Genomic DNA, 26,820 nt, shown 5'->3' with positions numbered 1-26,820 from the left:
GGGGCCAGGACAGGAAGGGGCTGGGTGGGGACCTGAGGGATGGGGCACAGTGCATGGATGGAGAGAAACGAGTGGGCCTGGAAGAAGGAAGGGAAAGTAGAAGTGTCCAAGGCCTTCCCGAGCTGTCCCCCTCCTCACCACCCACAAGACCCCGCCACCTTCCTTCTCAACCAGACCTTGTGCAATGGTTCCCTGCAAACCCCCATCACTGGCCTTTGCCTGCTTTGTTCTTGGGCCTGCCAAAACCCTTCCCACATATCCCTCAGAGCCCAGCCGAACGTCGCCTCTTCCATAAAGCTACTCCCTCACCGCAGGACAGATGTGCCCCACTCTCTCCTGAGCCAGCCCTCTTCCTTAGAGCACCTGCCAATGCTTTTCCTGTGCCTGCCTCATCCCTCCAGGCAGCAAGGACTTTGAGGGCTAGGGTTATGTTGGGTTCATCTGGCCCCCTGGCACCCAGAATTGGACTCTAACTCGGCAGATGCACAGCAAAGGGGCCCTAAATCATGTAAGCCTGGCCCACACCCATCCGAGGAGAAGCTATAAGGAAGGCCCTGATGGAGCAGCCTCCAGAAGCTGAATCCCAGGAGGTGTGTGGAGGCAGGCGGAAGGAAGCATCCCACCCAAGCAACTGAGGTTGGTCTGGAACAGAAGATCCTTCCAAAATAGTCCATTGCCTCTCCCTCCTCCCAAGGCCCATCCTCTGTATCTGGACACCCAAGCCCTTCGAGGAACACAGAGGACTGGCTCGTGGGTAGGAATGCTAGATGCACTGAGAGTCAGGAGCCTCTCCTAGCTCTGCCGCTCACCCCAGGGTGCTCTGGGCTTAGTTGCCCTCATCTGCCACAGGGGCTCAATGTTCCCAGGCAGACCTACTGCCCTCAGCCACACCCCGCTGCCACTCACCAGCCAGGACTTGCCACCTCAGCAGCCTGGGGCCGGGCCTGCTTTGGCCCAGGCCATGCCGGCAGAAATTAAATGGAGAAGGAAGCTGGTGGACAGGCGTCTGGTTTGGGATGGGCCTACTTAGGGGTCTTGTTTCCCACCTCTCCTTCTAAGTTGGCAGACACAGCAGGGCAGTGCCTGTCATTCCTCCCCTAGCCCAGGAAGGGCAGGCAGGCATCGAGTCTTAGACTGGAGGCCAGGACACTCAGGGATGGTGTCAACTTGCCACCAACCTGCCCTAATTTCTTAGAGCCTTGGTCCCTTCATCTGTAAAATGGAATAATGGCCCCAGGTCTTTGGGCTGCTCCTTGGGTTGCTACACGCCTTCAAACCCCAGAGTGGCACTGAGGACCCTCCCTGTCTCCTCCACCTGTGGTGAGCCTGGGTCTCCAGCCCCTGCTTCCCAAGGGGTAAGAGGCCCCCACAGGGTCCCCAGAGGGAGCCGCTGAGAGATCTCCAGGACACAGCTCTGGCCCACTGTGGAGGGGACACGGGAGCAGGTGGCCAGAGAGAGGGTCTCCTGTTTCCAGTGACAGAGGTACCTGCAAGCCCTTTGGTACCCGTCACCTTGGTCTCCTCAGACACATTTGCTGAAAGTGCTCACAGGCATGGCCGCTGCCCTAATCTGAATCAAGGTTACAGAGGACTCGGAGGTCACTGAGGAAGCTCCTCTCCTCCTGTTTCCCAGCTATACTCAAAAGATGTTGGCAGGTTAGGCAGGAAAGGCCTGTAGGCCCCCTGTCCTGTCTCTCCTGTTGCACGTGGGAGGCCCAGGTGAGAGAGGCCAAGGGCTTTGTTCAAGGAGCACAAAGCGGCTACTGTGTGGGGCCGGGGTGCCTAGGTTGGGTGCTTCTGTGTGCACCACGTTATTCTGGGCTGGAGGAGTCCAGGCAGGCGAGCAGGAGGATGGAGGAGGAAGCTGGGGGGTATCCCACCTCCCCCACCCCTGTCACAACAGCATAGCTGGGACCACCAAGAACAGCCTCCTGCTCAAATCCTTATGCCACAAGCCCCTGGCCCAGCCCACGACTGAAGGATCTGGAAGCTTTGTCGTTGCTTTTCTTCATTTCCAACGGGAGCCTGTGGGGGCCTACATTAAGGTCCAGATCTGACCCACCCCCAAAGTCACATCTACTCTCCTGTTCCTGGACGCCTCCCAAACTCCCAGTTCCTGACGAGACAGCCGTCCCTTTCCCAGTCAGCGTGTGCCCCTCTGTGGGTCCTGCCTGCCTTCTGGGCCCTCCGTGTCCACACGCCCCGTGATGGATGCAGCCCAGACCTGTCCACCATGAGGTGTCAGGAACGGGTCGCGGCTGCCAGCAGGCCGAGGAGCGCTGGGGAAAGGGTTTCCACAGGGCACCTGGGTGGCTCATCTGGTTAAGCATCGTCTGCCTCAGCTTGGGTCTTGATCTCAGGGTCCTGGGATGGAGCCCCGTGTCAGGCTCCGTGCTCAGCGGGGAGTGTGCTTCTCCTTCCCCTTCTCCCTCTGCCTCTCCCCCTGCTTAGGCTCTCTCTCTTTCTGAAATAAATAAAATCTTTAAAAAGGTGGGGGGATTCCTCTCCACGGGGCTCACTGGAGCCTACCACGCAGCAGGGCCCCCCTGGGAACACAGCTGAGACAGAGGAAAGAAGCGTGACGGGACAGAAGGAGGGACACCATGTCCCAAGGACGCTGTCTGGTTCCTGGATCCAGCCACTCCTAAAGCTGTGGGCTTTTGATATGAATCAATTAATAGTGCTGTTTTCTGCTTACATTGGCTAAGAATCAAGTTTCTGCCACTTGGCTTTGCGTTACCAACACTCATGGCTGGCTTGCATTTCAGGGCTATTTCCACAAAGAAATAAACTGTGCTGTTGTTCTTCCTCTCCTGGAGAAAGTTACAGAGAGCCACAAAGCCACCATGGTGTGGGTACTGCCCTTCACCCTCAGTGCCTGGCTTGATCTGTTCAAAAATGACCAGCAGATGACAAACTACTACCCATTTTGGACTTTAAATCAAGATTGTCTCTGAATGGCCCCAAGTTGCCCCTGCAATGAATGCCACGGGTCTGAGGCATGAAAAGGGTCTCTTCCCAAACTGTCCCCCCTCTACCACCACCTAGGCCTAAGCCACCCCATGGGCGTCTCCGGAGCCCTCCCTTGTGCCAGGACCTGGATCACTGCTCACTCCCTGGGCTGGAGCACCCTTGCACTGCATTGTGCAGGTCTGGCTCTGAGCTGGCCTGACCCCAGGGCCCCGAGCATCTTTGGGACTTGTGACAACATGCTGGGGAAAGTTCTAGGCCACACAGTTCAAAAGGCAGTGGCACTAGGTAAGCATCAAAGCCTGTATGAGATTTACTGTAAGCAACTCAAGATCTTAGGAAGGAAAATAGATGGCTGGAAATCAAGTGGATAAAAATAAAACCTTCACAAGGCTTTGCAGTCGGCCCCAGTAAACAAAACTCAAAGGCCAGCTTCAGTACGGTTATTTCAGCCTCTGAGGGTAAAGTGGCCAGGCTGTGCCAGGCTGCATCTGCATCTGCCCTTGGTGCCCTCACCCTGGCTCCCCCCAGAGCTGGGAACAACCACTGGACAGAAGGCACTGACTTGGGTGCAAGGCCTGCCCCTGGGCCTCGGGGCCCCTGCTAGAGAGGGAGGGACGGCCATGCCCTCAGTCACACACACAATCACACAATCAAGTCACCTTCACACCATCTCGAACATAACCACCAACTCCCACATCATCTCACACCCAGCCCCACAACCTCACGGGAGCCCTCATGCACGCACACGCCACCACAAGTGCACACATACTCGCTGTACTTGTAGAGCACTGGAGGCTTGTTCCCAGCCCCCCACTCTGTTTCTCCCGGGCTGCACAGCACATGATCTGGGCGACCGCTCTCCTTGGGCTACCAGGTCATGTTTTCAACTGCCCAAAGTAGTAACAGATCACCCTGAGACGGCATCAAAGGGTTTGGCGACACTGAATCCGAACCTCAGAGCAGGAAGGCCCTCAGGGATCGTCTGGCCCTACTCCTGTTAAGCTTCTCCAAACAGGGGTCTCCTGGGGCCAGTCTGGGAGACAGGGAGGGGCAGGAAGGGGTCTCCACCTCTCCCCCATTACCACCCCCCCCCCCCACTCTAGGCCTGCTGCATCTGCTTTTTATTGAGCTTTGGGATATAGTTTATTTGGGAAAATGTTAGATTTCAGGTTCGCAACTCAAAGAGTTTCAGAAGCACCAGTTTGCCTCCCTCCTGTTAGAGATAAAGGGCCTAAGGCACAGGCTGGGTCAGCCACAAGCATGAAGGCAGCCAAGCAGATTGGGGACTCGGGTGTTCTGAAGCTACATCTTAGCCAATGAGGGGGATGCTTTCATGTGAACTGTCACCCACTGGGCTGCCCCGGACAAGCCAATCAGCTCAGCCGGACAAATGGAGACTGTGCTGGATGACATCTGTCCCCATATGCCCCAATGTCCATAAAGAAAAGACTTTGCAAGCTGCCAGGCCCTGCGGCAGGCCAGGATGGGGTGGGCTTTCACAGTCCCAGACTGTTGTCACTGCCAGGGGAATCACAGCAAACCTTCAGCCAGGCCTGGCACCCCTCTTGAGATCAGAGATCAGAGGCTCTGGGGAGCCAAGGGAAGCACCGCTGGAGTGCGTGACTGGCATAGAAGAGGCATGGGCCACTCCAGGAGCTCCCCTTCTAAGGCCAGAGAACAGCTTCTTCAGAGGAGCCCTGCGATGCCAGGAATGCGAACGTGTTCTTTTAAATCATTTCAGCGTGAATCTCTCACAGGATCTGGGCACCGTTTCGACAGACTGCTCTCCTCACCATTGGTCCCATCTTTCCACCTCACACTGCCACCCCCTTCAGAGAGCCCCCCAGACCACAGGGAGGAGTGTCTGGCTCTCCTCTATGTCGCCAGCAGCCCTATGCCCAAAGGCTGCCCCATTCCCCCCGCAAAGTCCTCAGTCTCTCAGTCTGTCTAAAAGTGATTTTGAACTTTGACCAAACAAGACACTTGTGCCGAGTGTCTTCCCAGACACATCTTTGGGTGGTGCCCTCCCATGGCAGGGATGGGTTTTCCAACCTCCCCTTCTCTTGCCTGCTCTGAGCACCAGCACACAGCACCCGGGAGCCTGCCGGCATGCCTCCCATCACCACTTACGGTGACATCCCTGGGGCCATGTCTCTACCACCAGGCACCAAGCCAGGTCTGAGGGCAAGACACAACAGGATGGGACATAGGACACCTCTGAGCACAGCTGTGACAGGGTCAGACCAGCAGTGGCCATCATCTAAGGCTTGCTACCCACCAGGAGCCGACTCAAGCACTGGACATATAAATCTTTGTCCAATCCTGTAAAGCAGGAACTATCATCCCCCTTTCAGAGTAAGAAATTCAGGCTCAAAGGAGTAGAGAGATTCAGGCCTGAAACCAAGCAGCAAACCCAAAGAGCCCCATCCAGGGCCCTACTGTCTGGGCTGAGCTGTGGGAGCCAGGGCAAGCCTTGTTTCTTCATCTGAAAGACAGGGAGGCTGATAGTAATCACTAGTGCCCACTAACAGGGTTGGGGGGTGGGGATGAAGCTAGTTTCCTGTGTAAAATGCTGCAGCATCGGGTCAGGCACATAGGAAGCTTATGAGATGCCCGTTACTATCGTTCCTATTGCTAATGAGTGTATCCTCTATGTTGCCTTCTTAGAAGGGAAGGGGAGGCCCAGGAGTAAGACGAGCCCAACCAGTGTGGTGCCGGGTCCGGTGCTAAAGCAGGTCTCTGCGCCAGTCCTCCTGGAAGGCAGGGGACAGACGGCCAACGCTGCCCCTGGGGGCTTTGATACCATCAGCCTCCAGGACCCAGGGAAGGTCCTCAGGAGCCCTGAGTGGGAGGCAGATTATCTGTACATACTTCCACTCCTCTGTCCTGAGACAAGGGGAAGGAGGTGACTGCAGCCAGATCTTGTGGGTCTGAGTGTCTGTGGCTGTGTCTGTGCCTCTCCTTATGTATATCTGTGTGTGTATGTGGCTGCGTGCGTTTATATGTGTGTATGTCTGTCTTCGTGTGCATGTGTCTGTGTGTGCTTATCTGTGTGTGTATCTGCATATCTGTATGTGTCTGTGTGTGTGTGTGTATTTGTGTGTCGTGCATGTATGTCTGTGTAGGTCTGTACTGCAAACTCTGCATCTGTGTATGTGTGTGTCTGTGTATATATCTGCATATCTGTGTGTGTACCCGTGTATCTATCTGTGTCTGTGTGTATCTGTGTGTGTGTAGCGTAGCACAGGGGAGGAGCATGGCAGGGCTGAGACCTCAGGCCTACTAGCACGCCGGGCTTGGTTAGACGGGGCAGGGAGGGTGCAGAAGCAGCCCAAGCCCTCCAGTTCCAGAAGACATGAACAGTAGCCCGGATATGAGGCTCCTGGGGGGCTCTGAAGGCCCCTGCAGAGGGAGAGGCCCACCAGAGCTGCTCCCTACAGGGGCATGCATATGAAACAGCTCCCAGGCTAGCGAGCAGGACTTGCAGCTGCTGCCCAGTGACCACCAGAACAGAGACACTCGGATCAGAGGCCTAGACCTCCAGAGCCAGGGGACCTCCCCCTGTACAGATGGGGAAACTGAGGCCCAGGAGATCACAAAGCCAGATGTCACCATGCCTGGTCCTTCTGAGAGCCTAACTTCCCCTCAGTGAGCTCAGGGGTCTCACCCACACACCCAGAAAGCCCCACCCATCCTGATCAGCCAGGGATTAGCAAACCCAGGCCTGGGAGAAGGCGGTGAGGCTTATGGTCTCCATGCATGTGAGCCCGGGCCAGGAATGAATCATATCATTATGGCAGGATTAGAAGAAAAATGCCATTAGAAAAATCTGTGCGTGCACCACGTTTAATAAGGTCAGTAGCAGCAAGCAGCAGGCAGGCTGGTGGCATGAGGCCACAGAGCCCCTGCATCCTCCTCCCACCCAAACCAGAGCCTGCAGGGAATGGGAGAGGCCCTGGCCAGGCCCAGCCCCAGTGAGCAAGTGTCTCCTCCTACTGGGGCCTCCCCAGCCTGGGCATCACATAGCTACTCTTTCTGCCTCCCCACTCCTCTGGGCCCACCTGCTTGGGGTTGTTCCCAAATCATCTCTCACAGCAAGCATCCTCTCAAGGTGAAAATTCATTCCCCAGGTCCCCACACCCTCTGGAGTCTGCCCTCTACTTGGACAAGGAAGGAGCAATCAATTATACTTTACAAAACTACTAATGTGCTGTTAATCTGCCACCCTCCCTGGTGACAACATGCCCAGGTGACAAATACGGATAAGAAGCCTAGAAAGCTCGTGGAGGATGACAGTGATGGAGGAAGTCCAGCTCTCAGGCAGTCTGGGAGGCCACAATTGACAAACATGCATGGAATTGAAGTCCTCTTGCTTCCAGGGCCCCTGGGCACCCATGTCTTCAGGGCTCAAGATTCACAAACCTTGCAGCTTTCCAAACTGCCATGGCCAACAGTGAACCCCCCCTTCCTGAGATGGTGGGGACCCCCAGTCATTTCCAGGGCCTTAGCCTCAATTGCCCACCCCTGCACATGTCCCAGGGGCGTCCACACCTATGCTTAAGTATGTGCACACCACAGTCCCATTGGGGCCCTAGTGGGACCGGAAGCTCTGTGGGCAGGGGTGTCTCTCTGGTCAGCCCCAGCACATGTGGGGAGACTGACAAGGGTGCTCTGAACACACATGCAACTGTTCTCACCCCACTGCTGATGGTCCTCACTGCTGATGGTCCTTCCTTCATCCTCTCAACCACATCTGCTACACTCCCACTACGCACCAAGCAGAGCACCAACCAGATAGACAAGCCCGGCCCCGGGGCGGGGAGCGAGGTGAGGGAGGAAGACACTCACAGCTCCGTGGACCTGGACAGGATGGCAGACAGGGTGAGCAGGATGCATCCATAGGGACCTGCTTCGAACTGGGAAAGAGAAGAAAGGAATGAGCACCCACCATTCCCCTCAGTCTGCACTTCCTTCCCCTCACCTCCTTGCGGGGCCACATCCAGGGAGCAGCCTGACCCTGAGACAGCTGCCACCCGCCTGGTCCCAGAGGTTGCCAGGTGGCTCCAGCACAGGGCCCTTGAATGATGGGAAGCACAGCAGCCTGAGTGACAACAGGAGCAGACGCACTGCCCACCGAGGAGCCCGGTGATGTCCGAGTCCTGGAAGCTTGCCAGATAGCACCGGGGCAGCCTCCCTTACCACGGTGTCTTACATGCATCATCACACTTAAAACTGTCACAGGCCTATGTGACAGTAGTGTTAATACTGCCCTCTGCCACATAGGGAAATGGGCTCAGGCACTGAGCAACCGGCCCAAGGTCACACAGCTGGGAAGCAGCCTGTTGGGATTCCAGCAGTCTCTGTCTAATTCCAAATCCCTTCCACCAAAGACCTGCACTGTGTTAAGAGCAGCAGCAAGCAGCTTGGGGACAGAGTCAGGGTCAAGAGGGGTGAGTGAGGTGAGCCGTGCAAAGACAGATCCCATCGTTTAAATTTTTGGTATTTTGTTCATTGTGGATTTTTTTTTTTAATTTTTATTTATTTATGCTAGTCACAGAGAGAGAGAGAGAGAGGCACAGAGACATAGGCAGAGGGAGAAGCAGGCTCCATGCACCGGGAGCCTGATGTGGGATTCGATCCCGGGTCTCCAGGATCGCGCCCTGGGCCAAAGGCAGGCGCCAAACCGCTGCGCCACCCAGGGATCCCTGGATTTTTTTTTTTTGAAGATTTATTTATTCATGAGAAACCCAGAGAGAGAGAGAGAGAGAGAGAGAGAGGCAGAGACACAGGCAGAGGGAGAAGCAGGCTCCATGCAGGGAGCCCGATGTGGGACTCGGTCCCAGGACTCCAGGATCACGTCCTGGGCTGAAGGCAGCGCTAAACCACTGAGCCACCCAGGCGTCCCGTGAATGTTTTTGGATTAACTTTGATATTATTACTTTTAAATTTTTATACTTTTGGGGATGACTGAGGACTTTGGTACCTCCTTGCATTCTTCACCCAAGGTAAGCACCTTCATCTCCCCCTAGTCCCAACCCTGGGTTAGAGCCCAGCTGCTGGGGTTTGAATCCTGGCTGTGCCACTCTTAGCTAGGTGAGTACAGTGACCTTTCCTAATCTCCCTGCCCCCCAGTCTTCTCATCTGTAAAACAAGGAGGATTATATTTTGGACCCACCCTCATCAGGTTGTTGTGAAGAGTCCGTGAGATCATCCTTGTACAGCACATAGAACAGGGCGTGACACCTGTGTGAGCCCTGAGCATATGCCAGCTCTGTGCGGCCCTTCTGTCCAGGGGGCTCAGGAGGCCGTGGCCTCCCAGGATAAGCTAAGTCACTTGGGCTCACTAGAGAAACGCCAGCCCCCCGCTGCAATTTTGTCTGAAGACCTTATTCATCCCACTTTGGGGATGACACTCATCCTCATCTGTGAGCTGTGATGGCAGATGCTGCCTTACAAGGGTCAGTGTTCCTTATGTGTGATCAGTTTCTTAGTGGACTTGAAACCAGATCCAAAAGTGCTTGTTTTCCTGAAACAATAAATATAATATAATTGATCATATTTCCATTTTGCCTAGGTTGCCAGGAAGCTCAGAGCGAAATACGGTCCTCAACTGTGGCAATTATTTCGGCTCAGGCTTCTGATAAACTTATCTTTTCTTTCCTTCAAAACATAGACTTTGTTTTCATACAGTAATTTGATTAATCCTTTAAAAAAATTACTGTGTGAACTTTCGTGCCAAGAGGATGCTCTCTGCTAAGGCTATGCTTGTGAACAAGGTGGATATGGATCTGCCTTCATGAGAAGTAATGCTAGGAAAAGAACAAGAAACACCTGGAAAAGAGTGGAGCAGGGACTCTGCTCTGACAGGAAGTACCAGGTGCTCTAAAAACACACAGAAAGGGCCTCTAAGCAGACTCGGAGTGCAGGGAAGGAAGGTATGTAAAGGAAGGCTTTCTGGAGGAAGTGGGATCTAAACCGAAAGGATTGGGAGAGAAGGGAATTGCTGTTCCAGGGAAGACGAAAAGCAAGTGCAAAGGCCCAGAGGCAAGAGAGGGCAGGTTTGCTAAGGCTGAAGCCCAGAAGAGCCCTGAGGACAGCAATCTTATATTATTAACTTATTCTTATAAATGTGTAAATAAGAGAACCTTTGTGAGGGGGTATAGAAATGGAATAAATGCATCAACAACAATCTTAAATCAAGCTCATCCTAATCCTCTGACCTCAGGCCAGGCACTTTGCTCCTGTTGCCCTCAGTTTCCCCATTTGCTGAATGAGGATAACAAATCCCTCCCTTGTGTATTTCCTTGGGTTCATGAGACCAAGGCTGTGCAAGTGTTCTGACAACTGAGTCATACTGAAATCCTCGCACAGGGGACACGAGCCTGGGAGGACCCATAGCCTGTCGCAGCTCCCCTGCAGACTTCCCTGTCGCCTTGGGGAGTGACAGAGCTGTCTCCGTTTCCCCTTCCGAAATGCCAACTGCCTGCTGCCACGGACTTGCACGCTGTCTTGGGGGAGCAATGACACTTTCTCGGGCTGTTGCCTCTGGGGTGCCCGCGGCTGCAGGGCTCCAACAAGGCAGGGGACATGGAAGCCCACCGAGGCCCTAGGCCTGTGTAAACGTGGAGGACTACTGGTACTACGTGGGCCAGCGTCTTCCACAGTCCTCGGGCTCCTTCCAGGACAGCTTCCCGGGAGCTGGGGACGTGCCCCTGGGTGTGGACTGTTAGTGCGACTACAGAGGGTGGAGAGAGGACGCTGCCTGGGGCTTCTGACCCCTGCCAAACATGACTGAATGGCACCAAAATGCCATTCTGTTTTTTTTTTTTTTAAAACATTTATTAAAATTATCTCATCAAATTCAAGCTGCCGAGACATGGGAGGCCACAGGGAAAGGTGCCTGCATTGAAAGGAGAGCTCCCCAGCCCGAAAGTCAGGCCGGAAACTGCCATTATGCTCCAGAAAAATGTCTGGTACTGGTAGGCAAGAAGGGGCCATCCTCCAGCACTGCCCTGGCCCCGAAGAGAACGAAGCCCACCGAGGAACCCCAATGGGAGGCTGCGGGGGGCACCGGGGACCTCGCCCAGCTCACAGGGGGGCAGCCAGACAGCTCACTCTGAGGGTGAGCAGTCATGAAAACACAGCAAGGAGCCTATTTATTTTGGGCAGAGATGGTTCAGTGTTCGTTTCCAGGCCTGGCACGAGGAACCCCTCTTAGGCCCAGGCCATGAAAAATGAATTTGGTGAGGGTAGTGCTGAGGCAGCTCAACGGCTTCCAGCAAAAACATAATTAAGCTGTGGGGGAAAACATCACCTTCCCGAGTGAGGAGGGCCAAAGACAGACCGCCGGCACCCAGCGAGCAAAGCCGAGTGACGAGGGGGAGTCGCCGTGGGTCCGGAGGAAGGACAGGAGGCCGGCAGCCCCTCCCCTGGCACAGGCCCCGCTCTCTGAACCACTTCCACCGTCAACGTCTGGCTTGGGCTTCACCGAAACCCTGGGGTACTGATGGAGGGAGGAGGGAAGCCTCTTTTCACAGATAAGGATGCAGAAAGCCGGGGTGCGGGGTGCGGAGGCGTCAGCCCCGGGGCCATCAGTGGGTGGTGACAGGCCTTTGGAGCCTGTAAGCAATTGCCCCAGAGCCGTCCTTTGCACCCTAGAAGCCTCCAGGGCACCTCCCTCTCCTGGCCCCGGGGCTCCATGCTCTGCTTCACCTGACTGTGAACACAGGTGCAGGGGGAGGGGAGGTCTGCCCCCCACTCCTGTGTCAAATCACACGCACTGAGACAGTCAGGCTTTGCTCGGCTCCCGGATGCACAGCTGCATTCTCAGAATGCTCTGAGTGCAGTTAGGAGTATGATCCTTCCTGCTTATTTAGATCGTGCCTGGTGCTTAATTTAGAAGACATTCTTCTCCATGCATTTAAGTTTCTTCTTAAAAAACCGCTGTTGAGCAGTAAAGAGCTGCAAGTATCTGCTAACTGCTCCATCTTCCATTTTCTAGACAAGGCAACTGAGGCCCAGCGATGATCCTAGGGCCACAGGTGGCTGAGGTATAAGCTAGAGGAGGTCGCTAGGCCCCTGCTCCAGGCCCCCTACAGCTGCTCTGGGCCAGCCGGGGAGCGCACCACATCAGCAGACAACCCACTGGGTTATGCCCATGAAGAGCCAGAGGGAGCCGGGGGACAGGGAGCGGCCAGCCTTGGCCAGGCCCCCTCCCACGTCAGAGCCCCTCCCTCGAACCTCCCAGAAAGGCCAGACAACACAGTCAGTGCAGAAAGGCAGCGTCCTAAGCTGGGGACATGGGCCAGGCTCCTCGGGCTGTTGCTCGCTAGGCAACAGCTCTGGGGCAGAAAATTTGGGGTGAATCAGCGCCTCAATGAGTGTACCCCTGCCTCCCAAGAGTCTCTGAGCAGGCCCCATTTTCCTACCCAAGAAGCATCTGTGATGTCAGAGCTGGCACTCTTCCTAGGCTATGCCCAGACCCTCAGCACTTTCAGGGAACGGGAGGAAGGTATTTGGACAGCAGGAGTGTCCAGCCTGGCCCCACATCTGGCAAGTTCTCCCACCTTCCAGGCTCACCAGCAAATACTCTGTCACCTTCTCTGGAACCTAAAAGAGCTGGTCCCACAGGCCAGAAGGCTGAAGGAAAGGAGCAGAGGAGGCACGGAGCATTTGCTTGCACACCAGACGGAAGGGCTCAGTGCTCTTTCCTTCCATCCTGACACACAGACATCAGAAAATGAGACTTTGCAGTTGGGGATCTCAGGAAATGACCTCTGCCAAAGTCATCTGCACCCTGCCCCTGTAATGTGTCCCCCTCATTTCCACATGTCCACAGCTAACCAATCTCAAGGGGCCCTTAAATAATCATGATGATAGTGATCATAACATCAACAACAAAAGCTAAAATCACTGACAACATCAAGCCGGGCGTGCTAGTTCTGTTATTATCAGCTGCACTTTACAGATGAGCAAACTGAGGCAGAGAGGGGCTAAAGAAGTTGCCCAAGGTCACAGAGCTACTAAGGGGTGAAACCTAGATTCAAACACAGGCTGAAGGCTCCAGAGATCATGTTCTTTGCCATGGAGACTTCAAGTCCCTCATTCACAAAGCCAGAGAGGCTACAGCCCTTCTCTGAATCCCCGTGGCACCGTGCACTGTTCAGACCTTGGACACCCCATCTCACAGCAAGGAGTGGGTACACAGATCTCCAGCAGATAGGGTGCTGGAGGACCCAGCCAACCAGCCAGGACACCAGGCAAGATCCTATATCCAGCAGGGTCTCCAAAGAAAGCAGCTTAAAAACACACATCCCCCCCCCAAATAAACCATTGTCCATACCTGATGGATACTTTGTTGAAGAAAAGTCACCAGCTCCTCATAGCAGGTCAAACTGTGCAGTGTGAGCTGAGGAGACACAAACCCATAGCGTGAGCTGTCTGAGCTCCACAGACGGTTCCATGTCCTGCCCTGGTTTCAGTAGCTACAAGCCCCCACTTGGGAATGTCCCTGAGGTCACAGTGGCGACCCTGAGAGCCAGGGCAGCAAGGCACCCCCATGCCTGTTTGTGACAGGACCCAGCCGGGGTCTCCGGGGTCAAGCCGGCCCTGCCAGCCAGACAGGGCCTACAGAGCCCAGGAATGGAGACCCCGTGGAACTAAAGCAAAGGAGCCAGTGGCATGCATGCCTCGCCCCACCAACCAGCGGGGCTGCACCCCTGCAGGCCAGTCACAGGTATCTGAGAAGCACCTGGGGCCTGGCAGGGGCGTGGGGGTGTGTGGAGAGAGGTAGGAGTCCCATCCAATGGGCCACCACCAGTACAGCTCTGAGCCCAGCAGGCAGTGTCATGAGGTCAGTGGAAAGCTGTGGGTCTGAGTTTCCTTTGCTTTCTCATGCAGCTCAGGAGAAAACCACTTGTAGAGACAACACCCAACTAGGTGAGACCCCTAATTAGGATCCTAGGGCCACATGTGCCCAAACTTAGGTCAAGGAAACAAACTATGTCAAACAAAAGGCCTCAGTGAAGAGGAGGCTTGTCTGTGGGAAATGTGGCTGTGTCCATATTCTCATGTCTCCCATTTCTTTCCCTTACTTGGTCACACTAGGTCTGGCTTCATGGCTGTGCTCTGCAAAGCTCTTCCCCATTCTCTACCCCACCCCTCTGTCTCCATGCCACCCCACTGCCCTCTCACAACAACCCCGGAGGGGATGCTGAGGAGACAGGGAGGGCTGTGGCTTGGCCAGAAGGCATCACGCATGGACTGCTCTTCTCTGTACAGCCTCCACGTGACAGGGTATCCATCAGCCTTTTAGCCATAAGGGCAGTTCTGGCCAAACCCCCCCCAGACCCCCACCTCTGCCCGCACCCCATCCCAGGTGGAAGATCTGCTAGCCTGGGCTGCAGGGAGGGCTGGCCAATCCCCAGCTGAGGGAGGATTTACTTATATGAAAGGAGACCGTCCCCAAACAAAGCCAAAGGTTGCGTGATAATTTTTCCAGAAAGCCGTACTGTTTCTAAGACTCCATCTGCTTTGTATTTCCCTGTTGGACTGAAGTGCTGTGTTCCCGAAGCCCTAAAAAGGAAAGAGAGATGCATGAGTCCTCCGCATGGAGAGAAGACATGCCCTTGAGCCAGGGTGAAACCACATGTGCCACTGACTGAGGACAAATAAAAAGGTGGCTCTGGAGGAAAGAATGGGACCGAGGGTTTCTCCTTTCTCCCCCGATTTGAACTCACCCAATAGGCTGGGCCCAGGGAACCTGATGAGTGGGGGAAGGGAAAGGAATGGAAAAAAGACCTCAGGAGGAGAGCTCAGGGTAACCAAACCCAAGTCCTGGCAGTAGGGAGTCTGCCTCTCACCCACGACCGACAAATAGATTTCCAGACCAGGAATGCTGACTTGCCCTTCGCTTTCAGGGCCGTGAGGAATTCCAGCCTCTGGCCTGAGGCTCCCCACGCCAACCCCATCGCCATCTGTCTATACAACACCCTGTATGTGCAGCCCAGGAGATACACACTAGAAGTGGGGTCTGGGTGTGCGGCCCACGATGCCATTAGCCTGCTGCGTAGGCTGGGACAGCCGCTGCCCCTCCATCTGTAAAACGGGGAGAAATTGAATTTTTGCCCCATCTGTTTTCAGGGCTGCCATACAGATCCTAAGGGCCAGGGTTAATGTGTAATAATGTATTATCTGGAACACGAGTACCAAGGACAAGCACTCCATAGGAACAATAACAGTGATACCGAACTGTTACGGTATTTAGTATGGGCCAGACATTATCCTAAGCACTTCACATTTATTATTATTTACCATTTACTTATATGGATAAATGATTTAAACTCATAGATAGTATTATCATTTGTTATATATGATTTATTTATATGGACTCATTTAATTCTCACAATCACTCTACCAGATAATCGTTACTATCATCCACACTTTCCAGACGAGTACACAGATGAAGCACAAAGAGCACAACTGCCCAAGGTCATACAGCCAACAAACAACAGCATTGGGAGTTAGCCTCTGGAGCCCCTTCTCTTAAGCAGTATGCTCTAGTAATCATTCTACCCCACCTGAGTGTCACCTTTGGCCCCCAAAGGTACCCCTTTTACCCAAGCTTAGCCACAGGCCTGGGATGAAGTGATGCCTCCACTATGAAGGGCCAGATTGAAAAGCAGGCTGACCATCCATGTGGATTACAGGGATGGTGTCCTCCACCTGCAGTAGGATAGAGGCGGCAGGGGAGGTCTCTTCCTCGGTGGCGCAGGGGACCAGGTGACAAAGCGAATGGAAGCATGTCTTGGGGACTAGGAGAGAGGTATGAATCAGAGGTATAACTGGTTCCTGAGAGGTCCAGATCAGAGAAATAGGGGAGCAGGCTGCCTAGGCCAGAAGTTTTCTCAGATGGGATGTGTCCCCCAAAGCTCCCCAGGGCGGAAGGCCAGGCAGATGTGACCCCAAGCAGAGATGAGACTGGAGCTGTGTGGAGGCCCCTCCAGGCCTCTCCCCATGTGGGGCTGCCTTGCTGGGCTTGTACCGGCGTGGGGCATGGGGCCGACATCCAGGAGGATACACAGACAAGCAACGTCCCTAAGGACAGGAAAGCACATGGCCAGCTTGTCCGCAGATGTGCCAGCGCATGAGTGGTAGCAGCATGGCCCTGGGGAGCACTTACAGTGTGATCACAGCTCTCTCTCGGCCTCCCGCCCGCCACACCATGTCTGCGATGGCCAGGGCGAGGCAGTGGGTCCTGCGGGCGTTGGAAGGTTGCAGCTGCCTGAGAAGGAAAAAGAGTGTGTTTATGTCTGTAGGGACACAAGCCAGGGCCTGTGCCACCCTATAGCAGATGGCCTATTCTTTCCTCTCCCACACAGAGAGAACCCCGCAGCCCACGGACTCCAGCAGGGCCTCCTCGGACCCAGGCCAAAGGAAGACCCCTGAGGGAGAGGCCCTGGGTGGGACTGGAGGAGGAGCAGGTCCAGGAAGCTGCCCAGGGGAGCAGAGGGGACCCTGGAGGCTTGGCAGGGCTGTGGGTTCTGATGGAGCCCAGGAGGCTGAGCTAAATGTGCTCGGGAACTCACGCCGCCCCAAGGAAAGGCGGCCACTCCAGGCAAATGCCTGATACTGTCCTGACCCAGTCTTGGCCACTCCCAGCATCCAGGCCCCTGGAGACAGCAGCTTGTGAGAGCAGGTGCCCTTCACGCCCACCAGCCACAGGAAATGAGATCATGGGTGCAGACGGGAAGGCAGCCTGTCTTGCTGTTACTTATATATAGGGTGTGGAATGGGGGAGAGGAAGGATTAGGGGTAATCTCTGGGGGTTTAGTGGGTGCAGTGAGGCTGCCAAATGGAATGGGGAATGCAGGGCAGAGAGGAGGATTGGGGGAGCAGCTGGATGCGCATGCGGGACCCCTCGGTGAAGCTATCTGACACATGGAAAGCCCAGGAGGGCATCGGGGCTGAGGGTAGGTTTATGAGCCACCAGAATGTGAGAAATCCTTGGCACTTTGAGGGGCTAAGATTTCCCAGAGAGAGGATGGGGAAGGGCAGAGGCAGCAGCCAACGATGGAATCCACGGAACTCTGGGTTATCAGAGACACAGACGAAAGCAGGAAAGGGTACAGCAGTAGGGGCATGGCTGGGAGACAGTGCTGTTACCCAGTCCTGGGAACAAACAGGTAGTCAACAATGCCAAAAATGGCAGAGAGACACCTGATGATAAAAATGGTAACAAAGAAGCCCTGGTGCATGAAATGAGCAACAGGGAAGAACAGGCAATAGCCTGACAGAGACACTTCTTTCAGTTTCATCTTTCCAGGGCTCCTTAGAGCTGTACTTCCTGCCCACTGCTGGAATCTATGAATTTTTTCTAAATTCTTAGAAAAATTAAATTCTTACAAAAGCATTCTGAGTGTTAGGCTCTTCCTAACAGACAAAGGTGCCTTGATGAAGACCTGCTGGGGCTCAAAGGAATACACGGTGGGGGGTGGGGGGATTCTATGTTTTCAGTGCCCAGCTAATATTTGAGCTCCATGCTGAGCTGTGGGGTGGGGGGGGGGGCGCAGACTGGAGAAATGTGAACCAGGAGACCAGGACACAGGTCAATATGATGGGCAGCATGTGGCCACTCCCCAGTGCCTGAGACGCAGAGCAAATGGTCTGTATCCAGGCTGTCCAATGACTTTAAAATGGGAGGTGAATGACACAGCCGTCCCTCAGTTCCCCTTCCATAAACTAGAGATGACAACAGTACCTCCTCTGTAGCACTGGGGGCTTTAAAACAAGGTGATAATGTGTAAGGTCCATAGACCAGTGCCTGGCATGGGATGAATGTTCAATAATGGACACCTATCACTATTGTCTTTATGGAAACATCAAGTCCTCACTTTGGCTGTGGTGACAGGAAGGTGAACTCCTAACATCTGGCGTGAAAGAACAAGCCCCTGACACCAGGCAATCCTTCAAACCTAATGAGACAAACAACAAGTCCTCAACCACTTGAAAGATGAAATGGCAGACTGCCTGCAACTACTGCAGCCTTTGGAAGCCCGCCACGCTTCTCGAGGAAATGGTTACCACGCCATCACTAAACCAGGGAGCCTGAGCTGTGCGGGGAGCACTGGCCCAGGTCACCATCAACTATGAAAACAAAGGTAAGGAAATGTTGTTCTGGGTTTCCGGAGAGGTGATGCCAAGGACAGAGGAGGGCCTGGAAAGCAGGGCTTGTCAGACAAAGGAGAAAGGATTGGCCATGTATCTCTTTGGGTTCAGAACCTACGAAAGTAGGCTTCATCATCCCCACAGCTCCTGTTTCCTGCTGTGTGCCCTCCTGTGTGACCCCACTCAGGTGGGGGCACACATCCCGTCAAATACCCCTCCTGAGAACCCCTGCCAATCCCCATCCTGCCCCTACCCAGGACTGGGGTGCCCTGCTCCCCAGATGAGTTGTTACAGCCAGGGCCTGACCAGTGTTTCTGCTCTGTCTTGTCCCTGTGGGCTCTTCCTGCAACAAAGGGGTGACCAGGGTACTCCCCTGGTTAGAACCCTTATCATGGCTAGAATTGTGCAAAATTGTGTCTGGACTGTAAACTCTGCCTAGGACAGCTATGCTGGAAAACCTGCAGACTGGACCTAAGAAGTCCCCTTTCACACAGTCACCGTGCTCTGCACGAACTTGCTGACGCGAGTCATGTGCTTCATTGAAAGCTTCTCGGTGTAGCCACAAATAAGATTTATAAAGCCGACACACAGGGGCACCTGGGTGGTTCAGTGGTTGAGCATCTGCCTTTGGCTCAAGTCACAATCCTGGGGTCCTGGGATCGAGTCTCCCTGGGATCTGGCTCCCCACAGGGAGCCTGCTTCTCCCTCTGTGTCTCTCATGAATAAATAAAATCTTTATAAAAAAAAAAAAGCTGACATATATTGAGCACTTACCATGTGCCAAGCACTGTTAGAAACACTTCACATGTATTGTTTCATCACCCATCAAAGCTCCCTTATAAAGGTGGCAGTATTCTTGCCCCTTTTAAGATAGGGAAACTGAGGCACGGAGACTGAGACACTCGAGGTCACACAGTAAAGTTGGAAAAATTAAAACAGCATTGAGGGAGGAAGGAGAACTCAGGGAAGTGGAACCAACTGTCTGGAGCTCTTGGCTTTAAGAACCAGCATCCCTCTGTCTTCAAGCCCGTCTCTTCCGCACCGTGCAACACCACCAAGAGATCCAACTCATGTCTTCCTGATCTCACAAACTGGTCATAGACCCTCTGAACCTCTGTGTTTCTACACCAAAATCCTCATTCTTCTCACTGGCTCCTATTTAGAAACTCTTCCCATCTCTCCATCCTCTCCTGGGCCCCAGTTTGCTCTTTAGAGACACATATTTCCAGAAGACACGGTGGGAAAGTGCAGTGGCCGGGCCTGGGTTAGGCTCCTGGCTCCCAGGCCTTAGAGAAGCCCCTGGTCCTCGCTGGCCTTCACCTTCCCACACAGATGTGGACACCGGGCCACGTGCCCCCAAGCATCATTCTGCCATTTGACTGGCCACAGGGTGGACAGGGCTATCCATGCAGATGATGACGAGAGGAAGGGAACAGTGGGGTGAGTCACCCAGACTCCAGCTTCACCAGGTAACTCCCTGCTTTAACCTGCAAAACCTCAACGACCAGGATGGTCCTGGGTTGCCTTCATCGGTCAGATACACACTCATCAAACTCCTCCCACAAATCTAGCACCCAGCCTGGCTCTCCAACCAAGAGAAGTTTCTTTAAGCATCTACTTCCTCATGGGAGAAGTGCAGGATGAAGACATTTGTCTATGGGTGGTGGTGGGTGGTGGTGGGCGTAGGGGAGCAATACAGCCTGCATGCTTGCCCAAACTACTCAAGTCCTTCAGATTAAAGAGATGTTCTGATGCTGATGATCTCCAACTAGCCTCACCCATCCATTCTGCTGTGCCCAGCAGTCCGCATCTACAAACCACCCAGAGGAAGGCTGGGGAATGACCGCAGCCTTTCTGTTCCCTCTCAGGCTCACCAGCTGCTGCCAGGGGTGGGAAGAAGCATGGTCTGGGGACCGCTGGACCTGGGGTCCAACCCCAGCTCTGCTACTGGTGTCCAGACAGGCCTCAGAAAACTGTCCCTCCTTCTCTGAGCCTTGAATGTGGCCATTTCAAAGGGCAGAGGAGGTGAGGAGCCAACATCCTTGTCTGTGGCTCTCTCTAGACCTGCAGGGGAGTGAGGCTCATCATCGCTTCCCACAGCCAGCCACTGGCACGACCCCTCCCTCAAGGGGTAAAACACGGAGCCCTGCCGCCTGGCTCTGTCCTCGACTGAGGAGAGGCCAGCTGCCGGCCTGACAGAGTGGGCCCTAATGAAGCCAGACAGCCCTGACGAGAAAACACCACCCCTGCCAAGAGGCCTTTATTTCAGCATGACTTCCCTGGAGGGCGCAGTCAATCCCCCACGCAGCTTCCACAGAATCGTTCCCGTCCGTGGTGGGTGGAGGACGTGAGGAGGGGCCCCACCGCCAGGCCTGCAGCCCCAGCGTGGGAAGGCGCACAGGTCCTTCAAGCCCCCACCTCCACCCCCAGGGCCCAGAGTTGGGCAGCTGCCTAGACGGGGCGGGCCAGGCCACCGTGGTGTTCCTAAAGAGAACAGAGGAGTCACCTGCATTTTTTTTTAAGTTGGGTCATTTCTGAAATCCTGGAATTTCAGCGTCAGAACGAAGTACTGAAAACCTCCAACTCCACTCAGCACACACCAGCCAGGCAGAAACATCAATAACCCAACCCATCAATATTAAAATTGTATGAAGAAATCAAGGAAACCAGAGGTGCTGGGCACAGAGAGAGGCTCCTACAGGGAGGTCACCCGTGGTTCACACGAGGCAGGGGGTCCCCAGGATTTTGCTGTATTACTCTTTGTACCCTTCTGTACTGAGTTCTTCCAATCAGCGGTAAGGGGGAGGGTCTTCCCAGAAGCCCTCTGTGAAACACAGAGCTGCACCTTGGTCATGAGAGTCCCTATAGGGTCCAGCACCCAAGTGTTCTAAACTCAGGCCATCAGCCTCCTGGCACTAGCCCCTCCTGACCCCTCTGGCTCTCCCATTGCTCAGAGTTTCTTCTGGGGCACAGCAGAGTCAGATGGCAGACAGGCTCAGCTGCAGATGCCAGGAGGGACCCCGGGCGAGCATCTTCCCTTTCTGAGCTTCCTATGGTCCTGCCTGCTTGCACAGCCCTTGATGATTTGCATTTCCTCGTCGAGTCAAACTTAGAGGCAAGACAGAGATTCACCACTGGAAAAAGTGAAGCCCTGCAGCCCAGGTCTCTGGATCCAGCCCAGTATGTCCCACCCTGGAATGGGCTAAGGAGAGCAGGATACTCCTTCTAGCCTCAGCATGGGCACCTACAGGCTGCGTGGAAACTCACGTGGCAGGGACAACCCTCTGTGGCTTCTGACCTGCAGGGCCTCACTGCCACAAAGACTCTGCTCTCACTTCCCTCCTCTGCTGCCAGCCCTGGGCACCAGGCCCTTGCTCCCCTGACCTTGGTTTGCTGCAAGTCCTAGCTTGAACCCAGAAGACTCTCCCCTCCTACCCCTAATCCCCCTCGAGCCCCACCACAGCCCCACAGCAAGGGAAGTAGGAGAAGGAAACACAGGACTCGTGTGTGTGTTTGTGTGTGTGTGTGTGTGTGTGTGTGTGTGTGTGTGTGTGTAGGCATCTGGCACCGCCCCTTGCCTATAGCCTACCACCACCGGGACCTCCCTCAGCTCGTCCCCCTCTGAGGTACCTCTTCCTGAGCCCCCGATAGAACCCCGGTGGATGGAAGCAGAAAGCCAGCCCACGGCACTCAACCTGCATGGAGGTCAGCCCTGGTTGCAGCACCTGGGGCAGCAGGGGCTAGGGGTGCAGAAGGGAAGGTGTTTCTGGTAAGGAACAGTTGTGAGACTAGTTGTGGGGCTCTCCCCCACAAGGAATAGTTGTGGGGCTCCCAAGAAAACTGAGGTCACTCTTCCGCAGCATGGATGCTCCCATGCTTCCTGGAGGAGGGGGCCCTGGCCTGCAGGCCAATCTCCCTGGATACTGCACGCAGACCTCTCCTGGTTGAGCCAGGCAGCCAGACTGGGGCTCCTTCCCACCTGGCACACCCCTACATAAATCCCCCAGCAGCTCCTTCTTCCCCCTTCTCCCTCTGCCTATCCACCATTGCCCCTAGGACCCAGCTCAGACCCACCAGCCTGGCCACGGTGGGCCTTCAATCTAGGCTGACCCCAACTCCCCTCTGAGTCCCAGCCAATGGGGAGCCTGTGGGAGCCAGGAATGCACTCCCTCCTCCCTCCTTCCCAGCAAAGACTTGACGGAACTCTCCTCTGGTCAGTGCTTAGACACCGGTCAGTGTAAACTGGGGCCTGAGTCCACGCATGGCCAGCGGCTGGCTTGCAGATGGTGGGAGGTGTTAGAGAATCTCACGTCCCATAGCTGACCCAGTTTGCTTTCTACCCAGAGCCCAACTTGCACCCACAACCAGGACGTCTTTTTGCCTTCCAGGCCCTGGCTCCCCTCTCTGGTGTGGGGACCAGACTGCTCCCTGGAGAATGTGCCTATGGGTACAGAAGCTAGAACATCCTCTCAGTGGTGGTGGGGAGGGACGAAAAGGAACTAAGCCTGCCTTGTGTGTGCCCTGGGCAGAAACAGCCCTTCCTGGAACCAACTTAAACACCCCATCCCAACCTTTGGGAAACAATCCACAACTTCCCCCAAGTACAAAGTCCAAGTTCAAAAGCAGCTCTGAAGGAGAAGGGGGCCGAAATAAATTATGAGACATCTCCCATGAGGGCCAAGGCCACGGCCTGACCCAAGCAGCTGGTAAGACCCCAAGGCCCTTGTGGCAGCCTGGCCCTGACCCATCCGCCAGCCTCAGATCTCATCCTGCCCCTCCAAACTCTGCCCCAGGCACCCTCAGGCAACTCTCAGCTCCTCTCTCTGCCCTGCTCTCACTGCCCTCGGGCCTCTGACATATTGTTCTCCTTACTGGAACACCATTCCCTCCCCTCCCTGTTAGTCTGGATAACTCATGCATTTGTCCATGCGTTCATTCAACAAAAATTCTGAGGGCCTCTTCTGTGGAGTAGGCCCTGGGCTGGATGCCAGGGACAGGCTGCGAACCAGGCCGCCCAGGGAGGCCCCTGTTCCCATGGGGCTGGTGTTCTCAGCAGAGGAGGAAGGACAGAAGACTGTGGACAGGTAACAACGTCAATGAATGAGGGCACCAAGTGGTGGGGAGGCCTTGGAGTGGGCCCAGGTTTGTCTCAACTAGGGAAGGCCTCCCTGATATCAAGGACTCTGTGCTATGAGGAGCCCAGAAGAAGTCTGAGGGATTGGCTGGGAAGGGGGACACTGAGGGAGGAACAAGCATGTGCAAGGATGTGTGTGAGGCCAACTGGGAGTCCTGATTATCTCCAGACCTCAGTGAGAGTTAAATGTCACTCCTCCAACAGGCCTGCCCCACCCTGCCTAGGTCTGGTGAACCCTGAGCATCTGGCACATCCCTATGAGCCTCCTGCTTGTCTGGCTCTCGTGCTTGATCATAGGTGCCATGAAAGCAAGGCTGTGGCTGTCCTGCTGAGCCCTGTGTTCCCTCCAAGCACCTGCCCAGCCCTCCCTGCATGCTTCTTTTCAGTGCAAGGAAGGAAGGTGGGCAGGCAGGGGCATGTGCACTCAGGGACAGTCCCTGCACCCTTTGAGGGCAGCAAGAGGTCCCTCCCTTAGCAAGCAGGGAGCATTCCAGAATCTCATGCACTGTGCTGCCTCTCCAGGAGAGTCGACAGCAGGGTAACTGTCGGCCGTGGTCACTGTGGGCAGCAGTCTGCTGGCTGGCCTTGCAGAGGCCTTGCACAGACAGGAGCGGCTATGTTCGGCCTGGTGGGGATGGGCACGGAGAACAGCAAGGACAAGGTGGGATCCTGCTGTGGAAATGCGATGTCCCTCTGCTCTGGCTATAGTTATGCTACACTGGTAATTAGCACCTATTAGCTTGAGACACAACACCTTGATGATTACTTGGTAATTAGACAAATTATATTATTAGACAAATTCTAAAATGCCAAGCAGGAAGAGCTACCTTCACTTAGGCCCTGTCTGAGGCAAACTCCTCTAAGCCGGTAAAAGATGTTTCATTTGTCCTGAGCTTGGCAGGATATCAGGGGAGCCAGCATCTCTCCCAGGAATCTAAACACGGATGAACAAGGAATGGGCCTTTGTTGTCTTTATAACACCTCAGGTTTGGTTTTTGGTTGGTTTGGTTTGGTTTTGGTTTTTGGTTTGGTTTTCAAGGCACTGGAATGCCCAGAGCAAAGAGCAAGTCCCTTTAATTAAAATTCAGAAACTAGGGACACCTGGGTGGCTTAGTAGTTTAGCACCTGCCTTCGGCCCAGGGCGTAATCCTGGAGACCTGGGATCGAGTCCCACATCGGGCTCCCTGCATGGGGCCTGCTTCTCCCTCTGCCCGTGCCTCTGCCTCTCTCTCTGTGTCTCTCATGAATAAATAAAATCTTTAAAAAAAATATTCAGAAACTGGCAAAACTCAGCTGTGATTTTAGAATCTGTTTAATCACAACTTTGTGGAGGGGAATGGCAGTATCTACTAGGCAGGAGGACTCTTCTGGGGTGCCGGAGATATTTTTCTTTCTTGATCTGGCTGATAGGTTCCCGGGTGTGGGACTTTGCAATAATGCACTGAGCAGAGCATATAGGAGTTGTGCACTTTTTTGAGATGTGTACTTTTCTGTATGCATGTTCTATTTCAATTAAGAGAGAGAGACAAAAGAACACATGCCAGTTCTAGAGTTCTGGGGGGTAACCGAGCCCAAGCTAGTAACTGGGCACATGCGGTGATGAAAGTAAGAAGCTGATCTCAAACTGGCCATCCAGCCCCGGCCTTGGCCAGCACCTTGCCAATCCTATCTTAGCACCCACCACAGTAAACAACTGTGGTTTTCTATCCACCCCTCAACCTCACAGAGCACTCTGCCTGCACAGAGATGTTCCAGAAAAGTCGATGGAGTGAGTGAGGAGAAGGAGGTGCCCATGTGTAAACACTTAATGTGTGAGGTGGAAAACAAATGGCTGAAGGGAGTGGAAGCAATGCACTGTGGGGCCGGCTGGAATGCGTGGTAATGGCTGTTGGCAGAGGTGAGGTAACATGGGGAGGGAGGGGAGACCTGGGCTCAGTCGAAGGGTCAGCAGGTTGATGTGGGTGTGGATGGGATTCGGGCAGCTGCTGCGCTCGACTGCTGAGGAGGGGGCGGCCTGAGTCTGGGTGCCATTCCAGCCGCTGCTTGCCACGTGGAGCAGGACTTAGCAACCCTCCCTTCTTTTAGAGGCAAACGCATGCAGGTCATTTAAACTGGTCAGGGCTGGCCCCATGAGCCAGTCGCCATTTCCCTTTCCAGAAGACAGGAAATATCAGGGAACACACACGCTTCCTTGCTTGTTTTTTCTGGACACTGAGGAAAAGACTTGGGAAAAGAAGATATTGCTAGAATGAGCGCTGACTTACCGAACGCCGTCAGCTTTGCTATCTCCTTCAAATAGGAGTTTTTGTAGGACACAGCCTTGGACAGCTGCCAGAACCCCACAGGGACCCCCCTGCAAAGAAGGACATACATTAGTGCCAGTGAGGACTGGCCCAAGGCAGAGCTGTCTGTTCCTCCAGAACCAGCCTCTACCCACAGGTTATAGACACGGGGGCCACGAAGCCACCACCTCTCACACATGGGCCTTTGATACGCTGAGTACTTCTACGAGGCACTGAGCCTGATCACAGAGAAGGGCGGGGACAGAGGCCCCGGGGCCCAGCACCGGAGAAGCAACGGGTCTGCAATGTCTCCTGCGAGGAAAGCCCGCCCTCACAGCCAGTCAGGTATACAACCAGGTATGACCCAGTCATCCAGGGCCATGCTTCCACAGGCTGAGGATGTCAATGGTTTGCTCAGCCTTCAAGGCCCATCCTAAAGGCGTCCTCTACCAGGAAGCCCTCCCTGACGATCTCAGCAGCCCCTTCAGCAGCCTCTGCTTATGTGAGCACCTTCTACCCAGCTGTGGCCTGCCTGAGCACCCGTTAGGTGTGTCTTGGCCCCCTCACCCATGTTAGAGGAAGAAAGCTCCTTTAGAGTTCATCCCTGTAGGCATCCACAAGTACAAGGATTATCAGAGTAGCAGGTGTGAGTACCCTTGAACTGTGGGTGCAGGAAGAGGTGCTGAGCTTGGCCACACTAGGGACAGAGGCTAATAGTCCTGCGGTTCTTCCACAGGCAGTGAGAGGCAGGGGAGACTCTAGGGGCTTGAGAAACAGAACCCTATTGGGCTGCTGGATTTCGAGTATCTTCTGGCCCTTAAAGTGTGTATCTCGGGAAATGTGTACACACCTGCCCCAGCCTACCTACATTTCCCTGTCTTACAAGGCACCTCCCCTTCATGCACTTCTTCTCAAAGCCTCCCCTTTATTCATGCTGCCTCCTGCTTCAAGTGTCCTCCTCTTTCCAGCCCTACCTGCAACACCATTTCCCAAGACTCTGCCTGAGGACCCTCTTTGATGCGCCCAGCCAAACACAAGGCCCCCTTCCGCCCCTCTCAGAGAGGCTTCTGGACATTGAGGAGAAGCCTTGGTAGGGTGAGGGTCACATTCCCCAGCTCTTGCTCTGCCAGCCCCCCATGAAGTCCCAGCACTGGGTGATGAACCTGGGGCTAGCCAGCACTGGATAGCTCAGGAAATGTGCATGGGACTTAGCAAACTGGAGGACACCCTGCATGCCAGGCCCACAGAAACATCCCTGGGAGTCGT

General features: G+C 54.6%; 1 protein-coding gene across 9 annotated transcripts in view; it reads right to left on the bottom strand.

Annotated features, from left to right (window-relative positions):
- Positions 1 to 26,820, bottom strand: part of MINDY4 (MINDY lysine 48 deubiquitinase 4) — a 104,650-nt gene that overhangs the window by 24,546 nt on the left and 53,284 nt on the right. For all 9 annotated transcript variants that reach the window (XR_003143136.3, XR_003143135.3, XR_004804569.2 and 6 more), the window contains exons 9-13: positions 25,537 to 25,625; positions 16,154 to 16,255; positions 14,484 to 14,547; positions 13,316 to 13,381; positions 7,822 to 7,889 (exon numbers count right to left, since the gene is read on the bottom strand). Coding sequence is in view for 6 of the 9 variants with exons in the window: in XM_025464530.3 (XP_025320315.3) it covers positions 7,822 to 7,889; positions 13,316 to 13,381; positions 14,484 to 14,547; positions 16,154 to 16,255; positions 25,537 to 25,625 (389 nt within the window). In the remaining 3 variants the exon portion in view is untranslated. The remainder of the gene's footprint in view (positions 1 to 7,821; positions 7,890 to 13,315; positions 13,382 to 14,483; positions 14,548 to 16,153; positions 16,256 to 25,536; positions 25,626 to 26,820) is intronic.

The sequence above is a fragment of the Canis lupus genome, chromosome 14, assembly GCF_003254725.2.
Source record: "Canis lupus dingo isolate Sandy chromosome 14, ASM325472v2, whole genome shotgun sequence".
NCBI lineage: Eukaryota > Metazoa > Chordata > Mammalia > Carnivora > Canidae > Canis > Canis lupus.
Note: the sequence above shows the minus strand (reverse complement) of the source record. Positions and strands in the feature narration are given on the sequence as shown.